This window comes from Austrofundulus limnaeus, unplaced genomic scaffold (genome assembly GCF_001266775.1).
Source record: "Austrofundulus limnaeus strain Quisiro unplaced genomic scaffold, Austrofundulus_limnaeus-1.0 Scaffold27, whole genome shotgun sequence".
Classification (NCBI taxonomy): Eukaryota; Metazoa; Chordata; class Actinopteri; order Cyprinodontiformes; family Rivulidae; genus Austrofundulus; species Austrofundulus limnaeus.
The window spans coordinates 3,055,399-3,072,463 of NW_013952429.1; the positions used below are offsets into that span (position 1 = coordinate 3,055,399).

The 17,065-nt window shown below is 40.1% G+C and overlaps 1 protein-coding gene across 1 annotated transcript in view; it reads left to right on the forward strand.

Annotated features, from left to right (window-relative positions):
* The window catches only part of pkn1a (protein kinase N1a), a gene marked incomplete in the record, with an annotated part of 33,383 nt that continues 16,318 nt past the window's right edge, over positions 1 to 17,065 (forward strand). Inside the window, 1 exon segment of the mRNA XM_014005008.1 lies at positions 1 to 665. Within this exon segment, the coding sequence (XP_013860462.1) occupies positions 645 to 665 (21 nt within the window).

Sequence of the window (17,065 nt, forward strand, 5' to 3'; positions counted from 1 at the left end):
CTTCAGCAAGCAGCTGTAGCTCTCCGCTCTCTGGGTTGGGGATGTCTGACAATGAATTTGAACGTCCTCCGAACGAAAAAAAGAAAAGCTTTTCGTTTTACTAGACTTTTATTTCGCTGACRGACAGGCTCGTCTTTTAAATGGCTTTTGTTTTGATAGTTTCAACGGCACGTGAAGAGGCTGACAGCCTCTTTTTTTCTCCCAACCTTCTTTGGAGGCATGTGATACAGGCTGGAGTCTAGGCGGGTTTCACGGATGTTACCGGGAAAACAATAGAGGAGGAAGAGGTTGTTTTTTATTATTGTATTGGGCTCCGTGGATTCTGTTAGCCACGACGCAGGAGGAAAGACACCGGTTTGCTAGCTGTTCCACGGCTAAGGTGAACACGAACAATGAGTCTGGAGCTCAACAGCTTTCTTTAATGACTTAAACCCACAAAGACCGCGTTTTGTCAGGTTGGAGGCTCGGTTCAGGCGCGGCCAGCAATGTGGATTACCTCCCGACTGTTTGCCCTGTTTGTGTGAACAGAACTGGAGTAAAGTCCTGGTAGAGGTACCGACACGAACCCCCTCCACCCCTCGGCTTTTATCAGAAGTGTGTCTGCCTGAAGTGGACCCGACTGAAGGACTGACCCGGGACCAGCCATGTCCAACGACTCTGTCCAAGTAAGTCCAGACTGGATGTCCTGCACCCTGCGTCCATCATGGTCTCCTCAAACTGTGACCCTGGTGTTACACACACAGCATCTTAAACCTGCATTTTCTTTAAAACTGTAATATTATGCCACAACAAATAAAACAAAAGCTTTTCTTTCCTTTTTTTTCTTTAATTTAGAAAATTGTGTTTCTAACAATCGATTAATCGTAAACTCTAAAATGTCATAACACATTATCAGAAGTGGTTTATGTAAAATGAAATTATTTCAATTGAAAGAACTTGAAAAGAGCTACCAGTAACAAAGTTACAGTATGAGAAAGTCCTGCATTGAGCTATGTAATAAAATATCATTTATCTCTAATATAATTGCCCAATTTTGACATTTTATTTAGAGAAATTGCCATGAAGTCAGCAAGTGTTCATTGATGAATGTTCAGAGGAATTTTCAGTTGGCAGAAGTTTTACTAAATATAATTAGCTTTTTTCACACTGAAGATTGAGTTTATTATTGCAGGAAGTAATTTTCCTATTTATGATCACATTTTTAGTATTCCAACCTGTTTTAAGTTGACGGCCCTGCCATTTAGGAAAGTAACAAATTCAGTGGTTAGCATTCAGATTAACATTCCTGTAGGCCTTCCACACCTCAAAAAAACATTTACTTTTTCACTTTTGTTGTTGTTGTTTTGTAGTTTCAAAACATGTTATTGCCTGGCTGGTACAACAAATTATTTRAATCTGGATTGAACAATTAACCAAATTGTGTGTGTAAACCAGTTTTTCTTTTAACCTTTTATAACCTTTTTTGCTATTGAGCCATTTCCGGTTGATAATGATCCCAAAGTCAGTATTTAGCAATGCATTGTGGTCTATTTATGTATATTTATGTCCATTTCCACCTGGTTGAATTACACTAAGTCTAAACAGTCTTTATGTCCACCAATGTTGTAGCTTTGCTCTGAGATCCAGCAATATTACACATTGCTATCACAAAGTAAAATACCAGTAAAGCTAACTTGTAAATACATTTGTATTAAAGTCAACAAGAAAGCAGGACAGGACCAAAACAACATAGCTAAACATCAGCCATAAATAGCTAGAACCCTTTTTGAGCATGTGGTGCCTGATTTTATGCATTAGTAGCTGTAATCACCTWCTTTGTCAGGACTGACAGTCCTTATTGGGACCAAARCCTGGTCCTAAATATGTAGAAAATAATTTTTGTGTTAGGCTGATAAAGTTTACTGATACAAAGGGTAAAAGTCAGACACAACACGGATGCTTGGGTGTAAAGGAGCCCTTCTTTCAGCTGCAGTTTTCTGTAAGGATGACTTGCAAGACTTTAGGTCTGCGTGCCCTGGTTTGAAATTGTTTCTCAAACTTTTGAGCAATACTTGAAYTGAAATCTGCTCGGCTGTCTGCCTGCTATGACGTGGCGTCATTGAAAGGTATGAAACGAACGAAGAGCATGTAATTTATACATTTGACTGAATTTTAGAGTTTAACCTGGTAAACTTTAAGTGTGTTGTGGTGTAAAAATTTTCATACATAAAGTTACGTAATCAGTAATTGAGTTATCACGCAGATGTTGCAGGTTAATAGTTTTCTTTGTAGTCATCTGTTCCTGTTTGCAGTTTACGAACATTGAGCCGGTCATTACTGGGCTGGAAGTGAAGCTGACAGCTCTGTTCTCTGTAATTAGAAGCAGATCATTCAAGGAWGGGAAACGTGTGAGAATGCAGAAAAGCAGCGAGGATCACTGCAGCAGAGTCGGTCAACTGGTGTGCAGATTTGGAAACAAAACAGTTGCTTTAGTTCCTGTCTGAAAAGRCAACACAGAACGACAGCATGTGAGAGTAGGGGAGTTCATGACGTCACAAAATGGTTACAAAACACAACAAATCACTTTATTTCACTGAATTACAAATTAGCATTTACCATTCATTTAATGTGGCTAGGCTCATCTTTCACGCTCTCCTTTCTTTTTAACTCTCAACACTTAAAAACCAATGTTTTATTCTTGTTTTGGACTCTTCTAATTTGTAAAGCTGRGCCATTTGAAGACGCTTCATTTAAAAAGTTTATGGCCTCCTCCCAAATGACCATTTTCCTCTTCAGTTTGCTTCATGAAGCTGTAAACCGAAACACGTGACGCTAATAAAACAAGTCTGCTTATTTGCCCAGCTCCATCTCAGCACGTTATACGACTGCTTTGACTCATTTCTGGCTTTGATGTCTTGATGTAAAAAGCGTTGTTGCGCTCGCTCCACGTCAAAACTCTTRGGCGGTAAACAATGGAGGTGGAAATTTGAGGCCAGGTTGAGGCTGTTGACTTTAAGTTTGCCTTCTGTGAGAGGTGAGGTTTTCCACTGGAATCAACTATTTGAATCGAGGTATGGCAGTCGTAGTTTGGAAATACATCTGGAGCAGTAAACAACCCATAAATAACTTCTCAAACGCCAGGCTGTTTAGGCTGCAGTCATAGTAATATTGTAGATTATTTTTAGAAGTTTCCRAGCGATGTTTTGGGAGTATTTGGAGGTCAAAACTTAGWTTGAGACTCTTATTGTGAAAGGCTGAAGGAAGTTCTGTGAGTTCTCTGCTGTGAGAGTACTAATATAACCAGTAAAAACCCTCAGCTGCAGTGATAAATAAAATAGAGCAAATAATGTTGAGTTCAACAATCACATTCATTTCCTCTGCTTTGGTCTTGAAACAGAATTTAGACTTTGTTCTCAGCATTTTCTTCCTTCTAAAATATATATTATCTGATAGTTTAAATACTTCTGTGATTCTGATTGAGAAGGCCTTACTGTAGACAMAACTAAACATTATTTTTCAAATGTTTGCAACATTGTTTACTGGTATACTGTAGTTAGCATTTTAAAGTCAACACCAGGCTTGAGGAGGAACAGTCAGTGTGTGACGTTTCATGTGGAACCGGTTTGGCTCAGACTGCCTAACAAATATGTTGTAGACTCGTCTGTGTGTTCTGTACAGATTCAACTTCATTTTTCCTGTAAAGGGGTTTGATAGTGATGGACTTTTGTTTTTAATCTGGTTGTACAACTTCAGAATTGATACATGCATGCTAACATGTAGCGTCCGTATTTACTTCTGCAAAGTCAGCGTTCTGAGTGTGACGTCGCGTCTTCTGCTATGGTTGCATCAACGCCACAGAGCGATCACACTGGAGTCTGATGGGGGTGGTTTTAAAAATGTGATAATACCACGCAAAAAAAAAAAAAAAAGGATTTTGAGCAAAATATCAGAGTTGAGCATGAAGACCTTCAGTGTGAACGTATAGTTTTTGTGACTTCACTGGAGCCAGAACAGGACTTAAATCTGAGTTCTGCTAAATTTGTGAAGTTCCTGTTTTAAGTTCCATTATTGTCAATATGAAGCAGGAAGCATTTACACCCCTGTTTGTTTGTCCCCACAGGAAGATGATATTTTACAGCCCCAGCTGTGTTGCACTTCCCCCTAAAGGTCAAAGTGGAGACTTCAGAGAAATGAAGGGGTATATGTTTTATTTGTGGTGCAGTCTAGAAAGGTTTGGTGGGAAGCTTATAGGAGGAGAAGCTGAAGAAAATCAACTCTTTTGCAGAATTATAGGATGTCCTCGGCCCGAACGTGTCGGGTGATATTCACGTRAAGAGTGAAACCCCCCCGGGAGTTGAGAGGAGTACCTCCCATAAGCCTGATGTCAGGCCACAGCTATGCACACAAAGTGGGTTTTCTCAGAGCTGTCTTCAAGCCATGAAGGCAGACACAATCCACACTTAATAAATCAACTTCTGAGGAGCTGGAAGCTCAAAAAGCTAAATGTTCTTGTTTTTTTCCAAATCAAACAATGTGGCCTTACAACTACATATCGTGTGTTGAGGGGAAGGCTTCTATAAAAAGAGACATTCATTTTATCTGATGCATGACCAAAACTGTTAAACCATTYCCACTGGAAATGTCGACCATATGAGGGGATAAATAATTAGCATCCTCTCTGAAGTTCACAAGTGTGTGAGCAGGTGTGTCTCTAYGGGAGGTAGGGATGGGCAGGGATTTCTGAATATATGAAGCGTGTAGGGCTGTGTATTGGCAAGATTATGATACATATCATGATACAGGGATCACAATATAGTATATCGCGATATAATTTGTTAGCAAGGTGATGCATTGTCATTTTTTCTCCAGGTGATTACCACGCATAAAATCTGAAACAACACTGAACAATCCATCCATTAAGACTTAATTAAAAATTGATACAGTGCTTTTGAGAATCAATAGTATCAGGAAATAAAGTGATATTTCAGTGTGTTGAAATTTGCTTACACCCCTCTGGATGTTCTAAAAGCATCAAAAGTGATTGTCTTTTTGCAAAGTTTATCAGTTTTTTCTTTTTTTATCTTTTGAAAAGCAGTGCTGTTGTTGGATAAAACTCATTCGGGTGGGGGTAAGGGTCTGAAAGACCACGTGTGTGGGAGTGGGGGGGATTCATGGTGATGATGAGGCTCTACAGCAGCAGGAGGACAATAGGCTGTATTGTCTGACAGACCAGATCGCATTCAGTTCACTGTGAGTTCGTTTTCCTCTTCCTGGCTGGGTCCTGTCAGCGACCACACCCTCCCCAACCAACCATGTGACGGAGCCGTGAAGTCCAGTCCTCGTGTGTGCTTTATGCTCCTTGAGTTGATTCGTTGTGAAATAACGTCTGATCTTTGTTTTTCTGTGTATGATTTCTTTTTTTTCTTCTCGTTTTTATCCGTCGTTAACATTTCGCCTTCCCTTTGTGCAAACGTCCTATGATTCCCATGACCTCATAGTCTCATACCCCTGCATTCCAGCTTCAGATGGACCCCCTCCTTCTCCCCAGACACACATTCACAACTAAAGCGCACACTCCGCCATGTCTCCCACTATCGGAGAGCTGTGTGAGCACCGGGCGRGCTGGAAATAAAGCAGGAAAGTCCAGGAGGATGGAAAAGAGCAAGTGGGTCAGGGTGGGCCGCTCGGGCAAACAGATGTTCCATTAATGTCATCTGGTTTTATCCCCTGAGAGATTTAGATTTTATGTGCTGAAGTTCTGTCTTAATGACTGAATGAATCAAATTTGGCATTTCTCTCTTTTTTTCTCCATATTTCATATTATTATTTTTAATTTATTAATATAATGGCAGTAAATCTGCACCCTGGCGTGGAGCTTAATCCTTGACCCCTCCTCATTACGGGAGTGCCCACATCCCGGGGCCTCATACATTGATCTGAGCTTCATGGCCCAGCTCAACCAGCCCGTCATTTGAGATGACTGTGGAGCTGTTGGAGGGCTGCAGCTGGTAAACATGACCCGCAAATAAAACCGCTCACTTTGTCTCTTTGTGCCGCTGGCAGTATCCAAGCCTCACTTGGACAAAACTAGGGGAAATGTTGTCAGCTGTGGCTAAATTCAACAATTCAACTAGGGGAGTGCCCATATTCAAGAATGTTCTGCATTTTTCTTTTTAGTGTAAACCTAATTTTAGTCTTGAAACTTCGGTTCAAGCTGTCTGCAGCCTCCACAGCTGAGCACACAGAAAACCAGAACAAGAAACAAACTCCCACTTAACTCAAAACTCTGCAGCTTTTCAGACAAATAGGTCAGAGACTTGTAGAGCAAGTTTGCAGAGGGGCTTCATACGTAAGCCTGCATCCATGTGTAGTGAGTCATCGTTGTTTGTGTTCAGTGTTTGTTATTGGTGTGGACAAGAATAGCTTCAATATTGGCACACTAATTTTATTGTGTAGATAACCTTCGAGTCATTTTAAAGTGGCCTTTTGCAAGACTTTTAGAAAAAAGGGAGAGGTTTAACGGTCAATACACAAAAGGAGAAGTCAACATCGCAGCTTAAGGGTGTGATAACAGATGGTCTGTGTGACCAGCCGTCCGCAAGAGTTAAAATGGAAGACGTCCAATGCACAATTATGCRTGACACACTCCACGCCTCCCACAACTTTGTCTCCGTTTTTGAAAGATCATMGTATCGCAGAACGAGCCCACTTGATTGGTGATTTATGAGCGATCTGAGGAAAGGCTTGTTTTTAAACCGCTTTGGGAGATCCTCAAGATAATTAGCATGTTGCTGCTAAAGATAAAACTCTGCGGTCTTCAGAGGATCATTCTTCTGTAAATCAAATGCTGTTGAAAGCTGGGGTATTTTTAACATGACAGCTGGAGAAGCTGCTGATGAAGATGTATTAAAAAAGTTCCCCAGAATGTAAAAAGTGATCCACCATGTTGCCTGTTTGTTATCCGTCCCTTTGTGCACGAGCTGCTTCTCTCATCAGTGCCTCCTCCCTCTGCAGCTCTGGAGGTGGTTGGGCCTTCAGAGGTGTCCTCCACTGGGGGGGAAAGTGGGAAGGAGACTTTTAAGTTTGTTTTATACTGCRAGTCGCACGTCTTTTTCCCTCTGCTGAGTGACAAAAATTGTGTAACTTCTGTCTACTTTCCCGCTGCTTTTCCCCGGTGCCAGCCCTTGTGTACTTTTTTCCCAGTCAGAACTCTGTGACGCGGACCTTGCAGCTCGGAGCATGTGATTGGTCAGAACAGGGTTCAAACAATTTCTTTTATTTTTTTATAGGGCCATTTATTCAAAATATTCTGAAAATAAATGAAGAAATATAGAGTTTTAAAACACGCATAGAGAGAATAAATCCTCARAATTTCCCCTAGAGCTAGAAGAGTAGCTGGTTTGATCTTATTGAACGTGAGCTTGCAGCGTCTTTCACKTCTTTTTTTCTTCACCGTTAACCATTAAAAAAAAGTTTTTTCCTCTGCGGACTCTTCACCCAACACAACACTGATCGTTGAGTAGAAAAAAATACAATTTCCAGCYATCGTTATTGTTGTTTATATATTTATATGAGCTGTGGGAGGGCAGAGGGARGAATTATGAAAATTGATGGCAAWAAATTTATCAATTTTATCAATTTATGAAAATGACACAATCAGAGAGCCACCGTCTTACATTGTTTTGAAGTATAACCCAAGTTATACTTTGTACAAAACATCTTTTTTTTTATCTCCACTCGTGAGTTTTTGGCTGTTTAACAATTTTAATAAATTTCTGCTTATGGTTACAACAGTCACATTCAGGAAGCGAGTATTTGGGGCAAAACGTAGCACCCGAGCRCTTTCAGCATAAACAAACACGCCCACAAACTTCTGACTAATCACACAAATACTTCTAGTTCTACCGGTGGGGTGTGACAAGAAGGGGCGGCAGAGTCAACGCTGAGGGCACGGTGACATAATTTTCATCATGAAACCACGACAATACGAGAMCAAAGCGTTGCAGTTCCACTAACTGACTGRTTTAAATGTGAAAAAGAAGGATTTAAAAGCACGACWCGTCCACTTTAAAGGGTATGATTGTGTCTGTGACAGGTGTTTGTCATTGAAGGTGGGGCTATAAAAAACAAATGTAGTTACGGCTCTTTGAACAGCAGGTGTTTGCAGATGAAAACCTGCACTGTTTTAGTTTCCTCGCTCGCCGTCCTTTTGGTGAACAAAAATATGAACTCATGGCACAAACACGAGCTGCAATGAGCTCTTTACCTCAGCTCATKTTGAGTTTTACTTTCCTCATCACAAAGCACAGATTGCTCTGTTTACCACTTTATAACACCTGGTTTGCATTAGTTTCTGCTGAAAATCGGTCAATAAATCTCAATCCAGAGTGATGGGATAATGGAAAAATTAGGTTACTAAGATGTTAAACCTTAAAAGTGCATTTTGTATTATTGCTAAAGATTTTTCACGTAAAGCATGGTTTTTTAGCCATGAATTGCAAGTAGAAAAGTAACTGCTGCATGCGCAGGCAGTAAATTATATTAGGAAAGTTGATTAGATGTCTGATTAAAATGCTTTTCCTCAGACATAATAAAACTGTGCTCATTTAATCACTGAAACTTTACATAACCCGATTCAAACCCACCCAGCACGACCTTTAACTCCTCTCCATAATATACTCAGACAGCTTCTCCTGCTAGCTTTGCTAATGCTCCCACCTCTGAGGGAACTGTTGTGCTCCTCTTTGGTTCCCACACTTAGCTGCTGTGAAAGCCTAATTTTATGTAAAAGCAAAATCTTTTAATGGGGAAATGTTTAGATGATTCTAAAATGACGTAACAARTTAATCTGGGGTAGCTTTTAGTCTCGCAACATAAATGGCTCTTGTGCAACCTTAATGGATGTTTGAAATACTGCAGATTAATTAAGGTAAAAGGAGGAGGAATTGTTTAAGATTATAAAACAAAAAAATAGAGATATTTGAGTGAGACTTGTTTGAGTCTTTAGAGTTAATGGTAAGATGTACCAATCCTCTTGTCARCATATCTGAAGAGACTTGTAGTTTCTGTAAAAGGCTCAAAGTGACTTTAAGTTGTGTGAATAAATTAAATATGCATGCTTCTTTATACTTCTTGCTCACGTTTTTCATTAAGCAAACTTAAAAGGAAAATCCACTTTATACTGTATTTCAATTATGAATGTATTCTTGTTTTAATAATGTCACAAATGAGTCAGAATAAGGACAAGTTTAATATTTATAGTGTTGTTAAACCAGAAATATCTGTAATCTGTCTTTGTAACTACCGTAGGTGTGCTGAACTAGTCTCGGCAGGTCACTCTGCACGTTACAGACTCTGACACTTGCTGCTGCCATACCAGAGGCCAACTGTCACATTGTTAATATTGTGTGACACACACACACACACTAAACCTGACAAGCCCCCTGGGCAGTCCTGCGTCTCATCGGCATGCACCTCTGTGCTGTTTTTTTCTTTTCTTTTTCTTTTAGATTTACCATATTCAGCTGTGCACCATCAGCTTCCCTCCAGCTGCTCTCCCTGCACAAAATCAGTGAATTCAACACACACACACACACACACACACACACACACACACACACACACACACACACACACAGTGGCTAAGAACACATGATGAAACTCTCAGCGTGAACTCTTGCAGTCAGCTGTTAGTCATACTGTCGTGAAGCAACTGAGTCAGTTTTCCAAGGCATTACGAGGAATTGAAACTGAAAAAAAAAAGTTTTATGTAAGAAGCTGTGCTGATTTTATTCACTTATTATGTTTAATTCAAATATTAGAGAGACAATGTATGTTTTTCAAATGATTATCGGACGTCTTAACAAAACGTCTGACAAGGTTTGGTGGAAATAAACTGGATTTAGAGGGTGGAGCGAAACACTCTTCACACACCTCTTTTCCAGTGGCTGCGTTTCTTTGAAGAATGGTTGAACAACTTGAACAGGAACCTAACTTGGAACAAATTACACCCAGTGAGCCTTAAAGCGTGTCACTGCTGAATGAGAGAACACACAGTACCAGGGTTCCTGCAGATCCTTAAAATGTCTTTAAAAGGCATCGAATTCATCGATTCAAATAAGGACTTAATTAGCCTTAAAATGTCTTAAATCAATCTTTCAGAAGTCTTAAAAATGTTAACACCTTGTAAGTAGGATGACTGTAATTCATCTCAAATATTAAAATAATTGGTAACATTTATTTTTAAATATTCACATGCAGACATTCCCCTTTGACATCACTTCCTGTTATTTCATATGCAGATATCTCTACTGTTCATCTGAGCAATGTGAAATTTGTTTTGTAATATGTTAATGTTGTCTTTCCAAAAATGCATTCACATTTCTTACAAAAATTTGATGTCACAGGCACTTTAAGGTTTCATCTACAGCAAATTGGGGTTGAGAACCCACTGTGGGTCCTAAAACTCCAAATGTTGGGCTGTTAGAGGATTTCCAGACATTAAATTAAGTTTAAAACTGACTGCTAAGAATGTTTCTGCTATAGTTAGATATGGAAAAAAACAATTGGTCTATTAACAGTATTTGAATACTTCAACCAAAAATACTTTGATTCATGAGTTTCTGCCAGTTTTTTTTGTCATTTGTGTTTATTATGAAATTGGTCTTAAATTTAATTTCACTTGGCATTAAAAAGTCTTAAATTTAACTTGCTTTAAACTGTATAGGAACCCTGAGTACACACTGAGAGCTCAGACTACTCGACTGACAGTTTATTACTGATTTTGTTTAGAGTTTTATTAACAGGCAGTTTGTACTGTTCCCCATTTTTAGAGAGTTATACATTGGGTAGAAATATAAATCCCAAGTGACAAATCAGTTTGTAAAAATAAAACTCTTTAAAATAAGTTAGCAAAGGGTATGGAGTTGAATAGTGTTATAGCTTGATTAGGGAGCCAGTTACTGTCAAAGCATTTGATTGTTACAGCATCCGCCGTTCTCCAACTCAGATTTGAATATTCTCACAAATGTTGCATTCTGCAGTGACCTTACTGTGAACCCACCATCTTTTCCCCCGCTGGAAATCATCCTCTTCGTCTTGACTATCACACTCCCTCCTGCCGTCACACTTCTGATCTGCTTTAGCCTCGGGGGGAGTGGGGGGGGGACCAGGATGTCCAGAGGCATAAATCTGTTCAGTCTTTCAAAATGCATTGAAGCTCGTTGGAGATGTTTCAGACTCGTTGGCCTCTTAGAAAAACCTAATTGAAAATTGATTTTATGTTTGAGGTTTAAACAGTCAGGCTTGCATCACGCATGTCAGGCACTCAGAGTGAACTCTCCTCTCACATCCTCTTTCGCCTTCTTTGTGTCCGATATTTCTTTAGAAGAGAGTCGGGTCTCCCATCAGGCTCTTTAGCCCATCAGTTGCCTCCTGCTCCCTGGGTCCTCCACTTGTTTATCCCCTTTTTGGCATCCCTCCCCTGCTGTCTCTTTCTCCCCCCATCTGTCCATCTCCTTTCTCTGCTCAGAGGCCTTCTTGGCCTCACGAGGAAGGGAGTTATTTTGCTTTTTTCCTCCTCCCTGCAGCCTCACCCAACTCTGTTTTTAGAGAAAAAAATGGAAACAAAAGTCAACTGTGCTTTGTGAAAACACTGTGGAGGAACACAGCCTGTAGTGTTTTTAACAGCAATCATATCACTTCGCCGTCTGTAGATTTTCCATGTTTTCCCTTTTCCCCGTGTCCTTGCCTCTCTTCCTCAGGTTTTCCTGCCAGGTTTGCTGTCGTCACCGCTCAGGCACCCGAGGAATGCCTGCAGATGTTTTCTCTGACTCAGTCGTGCTCGGACACATGAGGCAGGGAAACTGTTTGGACCTCAGGAAACCTGAGCCCACTGTTTGCACTCAAATAGCCGCTCTGCGAGCAGATTGAGGAACGACCTGTGGTATCTATAGTTTCGTGCACTTTGTTAGTAGCCCTGAAGTCGACACCAAATTAGCCTTTCACTTCTATTTTTACTTTGAAGTTGACACGTTGGGAGAAAACCAGAGTATGCAGTCGTAGCTCAGGTCTTTTCATCTCTATTCATCTGCAAACTCTTTTTTTTAACCACAGAAACTTTCAGATTCATGCTCCTTATCTGTTTTCTGTGGAGGTGCATCATTGTACAGTGATGCATGCACTGCTAATGACTCGTTGGTTTCGGTTCTTAATCTGCAAAGACTCCTGTTTAGATCATTTCTGAAAAACCGAATCTTTCCCCATGACTAACAGAGATGAGTCACTTGACCTGGGTGCTCTCAGGTTTGATGGTTGTCACTGGGGTATATTGTATCGTTGTAAGAATATGTTCAAATGAATTAAAGCTTTATTTATTTGTGAGGGGAATTATTTGCCACAGCAGATGACTGACGTGATGTTTTCAGTGTCTGCAGCTGTGAATTTGGACCACTTTGCGAACTGTTTGTGTCTGGAACAGATGCTGATTGACAGGCGGCGTGTTGAGCTGATGCTCCTCTTCCTGCTGCTGAGGAAGATAAATGCCAGCCTCAGTGTGTTTTCTCTCACGAGACCAAGCTGTCGAAGGGACTGCTACTTTTTTTTCCACCTCTTCTTCTCCCTGCTTCCTTGAAAGTTTGAGTGCTCACAGAGGAGACTTCAGCCCCGGGACAGACCTGTGTTTACATTCTCACCTCAGGATGTTTGTCATTAAACGTCTACCACTGAAGTCTGAATCATCTGAGTGTGGACGTTCAGATGAAAACTGTTCCTGGGATTTGTCCGGGACTCGGCTCAATTTGTTATTCTGTGTTTGTTTGATCTAAAACGGTCTATTTAATACTACAAAGAATTTGCAGACCTAGAAACAAAGCCCATTGTATGGCTGTTTGGAATGCTGTTACACTGTGGAAAATATTTTGACGGCAGTGTTTCGCACCAGACATTGGAATCCCTATAATTTTTTTTTTGTAAGTGGCTTTTTTTCCCCCTTGCTCTGTGGTTTGTGAGCGGTAATCCAGGTAGGATGAAGTCGTCCTCCCAAATGTTTGCATAACAAAACAGCAGCTTAACGACATGTTGGGAGCACGAGGATGGATGGTTATGACACTGCCTTCATCTATGTGGATCATATATTAAGTCATATATTTCCACATCTCTTTTACACCGTTTTGTTTCTTTTGTTGAGTACTTAGTGCCGTCAGAAGCAGAACCGTTCTTTGTTGGAGCTAATCCCCTTGGTTGAGATTGTTTTAGTGCTTCAGCACATAAATTTTTAGTAAGCAAGTGAAAGTTTTATGAAGGGAAAAGGGACACAAAGGGCAACAAGAAATTAAGTTTGCTAAGAGGATTCTGAAAGAATGGTCTTTTTATTTAGTGAATTTGATCAAATTAAAACACTAGGACCTATTGTTACTATTATATTGTGTAAGTCAACTTATTGAACATATTTTGATGCATGTTCCAGATGAGAAATATTAACATTTATTGAGTATATCCTCGACCACAACTTGGATTTCTTAGCCAGTCTGTACCACGCTTTAATTAATTGTTATATTTCCAAAGTTGGGTATGTTTAATTTAGGCCCTCTATGCTGATTTTTATGTCATAGAGGGGTTATTATGCAGCGTTGGGGGCATAGCAAATGTGTCTTGTCTTGAAGTAATCAGTAGGTTCTGTTTAAGGCATGATTTTTTTTAAATTGTGCGATGAAGCATCAGGTTTTTGGTATTAACTCTGTTTCTGTTTGGTAATCACCAAACCGGTTCAGTTGTTGCACAGTGGTCGCTGATTCATCGCTGTTCTCCGTCCCGCTCTGCCTGTTTTAACTCCCTCACCTCCTTTTCCTGTCCCCATCCTGCTCCGTCTCCATGTCTGCCTCATCTATCTCCTCTGTCCCAGTCTCTCCATCGTCTTTGTGAGTGTTACTGGACACATTTCCTGTTGCTCTTGCCAGGAAATGTTCACACATAATCATTTGCTGATGATGATTTATAGTTTGGTATTAATTCAATCTAAGCAAAAGACCTTTAGTACCTGGAAAAATAATGAGTGGGTGAACCTGTGTTTTGATTTTTTTCATTATTAATGGTTATTAGATGTTTTTAGGACAGGGATGCAACTTTGTTTTTCTTCAAGTGAACTGTAAATATTTTTTATTCCTCCTTATCAAAGCTCTGTTTCTGGAGCTTACATAGCTGCTCTCCTCTTTTCCGTCTTCTACCACGCAGTCAATTTCACAAAAATAGGAAGTGATTTCCTGTAATTATGACTTTTCAAGAAAATAGAAATAGAAGCACAAAAAATGTGTCTGCAGTAAATTACACAAGTTACTGTGAATGGATTAAAAAAGCTTTACCTGTGTAATTCTGTTGATGGTCGCAGAGAGTTGGTGCCTACCTCCAGGGTCACAGGGTGAGAATCGGTACACCCAGCCAGGAGAGGCTGCTGGTCCATCTCAGGCCCACATAAAGACAACCAACTCACATTAGTTTAAAGTCTTCATGCATGTTCTAAGTCTGTGAGTGAAAACCAGAATATCTGGAGAAAATCCATGTATACACAGAGCTGCAATCAACTGAACAACATGGAGTTATTTTGCAAACATATACCAGCCGAGAAATATATGGTGTTGAATCATTATGTTGTGATAATGTGAGTGGCTTGTGTTACTAGGTGATTTTTCACTTAACCTTTTGTATTTACTTAAGTTTGCTCATTTATGTCTTATTATTGCAGAATTCATCAGAGATAACACAGCTATCATCAATGTTTAGAGCCTAATATTTCATCTTTGTTGCACTTGATTCCACTCCAGCAGTAAAAATCTTAAAGGCCCAGTCACACTGTAACGTTTTAGTCAACTTAACGCCAACTTATGAACATTTTGTCCAACACTGAAGATGTCTGTATTGAAGTATTGAAGACAGAATTTACAAAACATACTGGAAGTCTTTTTATTAGACGTATTCATACTGTAATTCTATTAGATCAAATATAAATCTATAGCAGAGGTTCTCAAACTCGGGTCCCAGGACCCCCAGGGGACTATGTGCTGTATCTTGGGGTCCTCAGAAAACTTTTTCTTTTAAAAATGCATATGGGTAACAATGCACTAGTAAAAGAAACATACTAAACCAAACAAAAAATATTACCATGGCATTTAGTAGGGATGCACTGATATGAAAATTTCAGCCGATATCCGATATAATTATTGCTGTTATGGCCGATAACCGATATTTACAGATATATATTATGCATAAACGCACAAACACTTGGGTCTTTTTTAATACCGAAATAAATGACCAGACCTCTGACATGGCTCCCTACTTCAGTTATTCCTGTCTACGCAGCATCATTATCACTATCATGGTCAAAAGATGTCGCTCAACAAACCATCTCCCCTCCTAAAACAGAAACACGAAGATGAAAAGTGGGAAATAAATATTGGACGTTAATATCGGCCCAGTTTTACATATCGGATCAAAAACAATATCAGTACTGATATGTAGTCCCTAGCATTTAGGGGTTAAAATGAAAATAAATAATTTTTAAAACAGAATGGGGTTCGTGAAGGGGTCCCTTGAAATTTTTCACCCTTGCAAGGGGTCCCCAGATCCAAAAAGTTTGAGAACCCCTGATCGATAGGAGTAATTTAGTCAAACAAATTCACTCCAAAATGCCATTAACAACAAAAAATGACTAAAAGAGCTGGTATTATTTCTTCTCCCATAAATACTTATTGTCTTGTGCAAAAACACACTTTGTTTAAGTTGTCTGCTTGTTGAGCAGACAGGAATAATATTCAGTTTTTAAATGTTTTTTGATCCACTTCTCTTTTTCGCCTCATTCTTTCTTCCTTCTTCTATTAATGTCTGTGACCTAAAGCTCAAAGGTCATCTGTCCTTCCTCTGCCATGTTATAACATCCTGTCGCAGCTTTGACACAACAGTCACACAAATGTAGTGTTTGTGTCCAGCAGCTTTAAGAAACGCTGAAAACCTCTGTTAGAGGTCGTCACAGTCAGAAGCGTGTCGAGCTCAAGGGCCTCGCTCTGAGACGTGTCCTCATGTTACGCTGGAAACCGAGTAGAGTGTTGTGTTCTTGCATTCCTGTGTGTGTACATTCATTAAAAGTGAATATCCCCTCTCCTATTTTAGTCCGTGTCGAGGCTCTAGGTGATCCCTGTGCATGCTTTCTGAGCTCACGGACAAAAAACTGCATTTCACCCATGTTCTGTCTTGTTCCTCCCTGTCGAGCCCCAGGCTTTACGACGCTACACAAAGTCTGATTGAATTACTCTCGCTTGATGCCGTTATCTATTGAATTAGCCCGTCACTGCCCCCCGAACACCACGGCTGAATGTTCCTCCCCAGGCAAGCTCGCTAACAAGATGCACGAGGTGAGTCATTCACGCCCAATAGCTGTCACCATCTTTTGTAGCGTCCCACAGCGTCGACAGCCGGAGAATAAACATGAAGTTTGTCTATAGTTCGTAACTTCCTCTGAGCTTGATTTCTTGAAGCGGCGTCAGTCCTATGAGAAGTTAGTTTTACCAGGGCTTTTATAACTCAGCAGTTGTTTGTCTCTGTGCTCAGTGAATATGTGTCACATTCTGCAAACATCTGCTGCTGACACATCTGTGACTTGTGTTGTGTTGGGAGTGACGGGAATCATGTTCCCACCGGTTGGATTATAGAAGCTGCTGGACTGAACTGAGTGATTCAATGTTATGATTGCCTACTGAGATGTTTTTAAAAAGAAAATTACTTCAAAGCTGGAGTTTGATCAACTCAAGTTAATTATTAGGGTCGGAACTCCTAACAGCTCTTTAAAATGCAGAAAATGATGAGGTGGTCCGAGTYTCAATTTCAAGTTTTGTCTCATAATCTAAGTTAAACAAACTTCATTTAAATGGCAGCTTTATTACTACYAAAGTTACAAAGTACTTTGTGTCAAAATAAAATAGAATAAAAACACATAAACAAGCAAAAACGGACCAGCTCTACACCCTCAACAGGGTCCTRGAGGGTGCATGGGAGTTCGCCCAACCAGTCTGCATGTGTTTTGTGGACTTGGAGAAGGCGT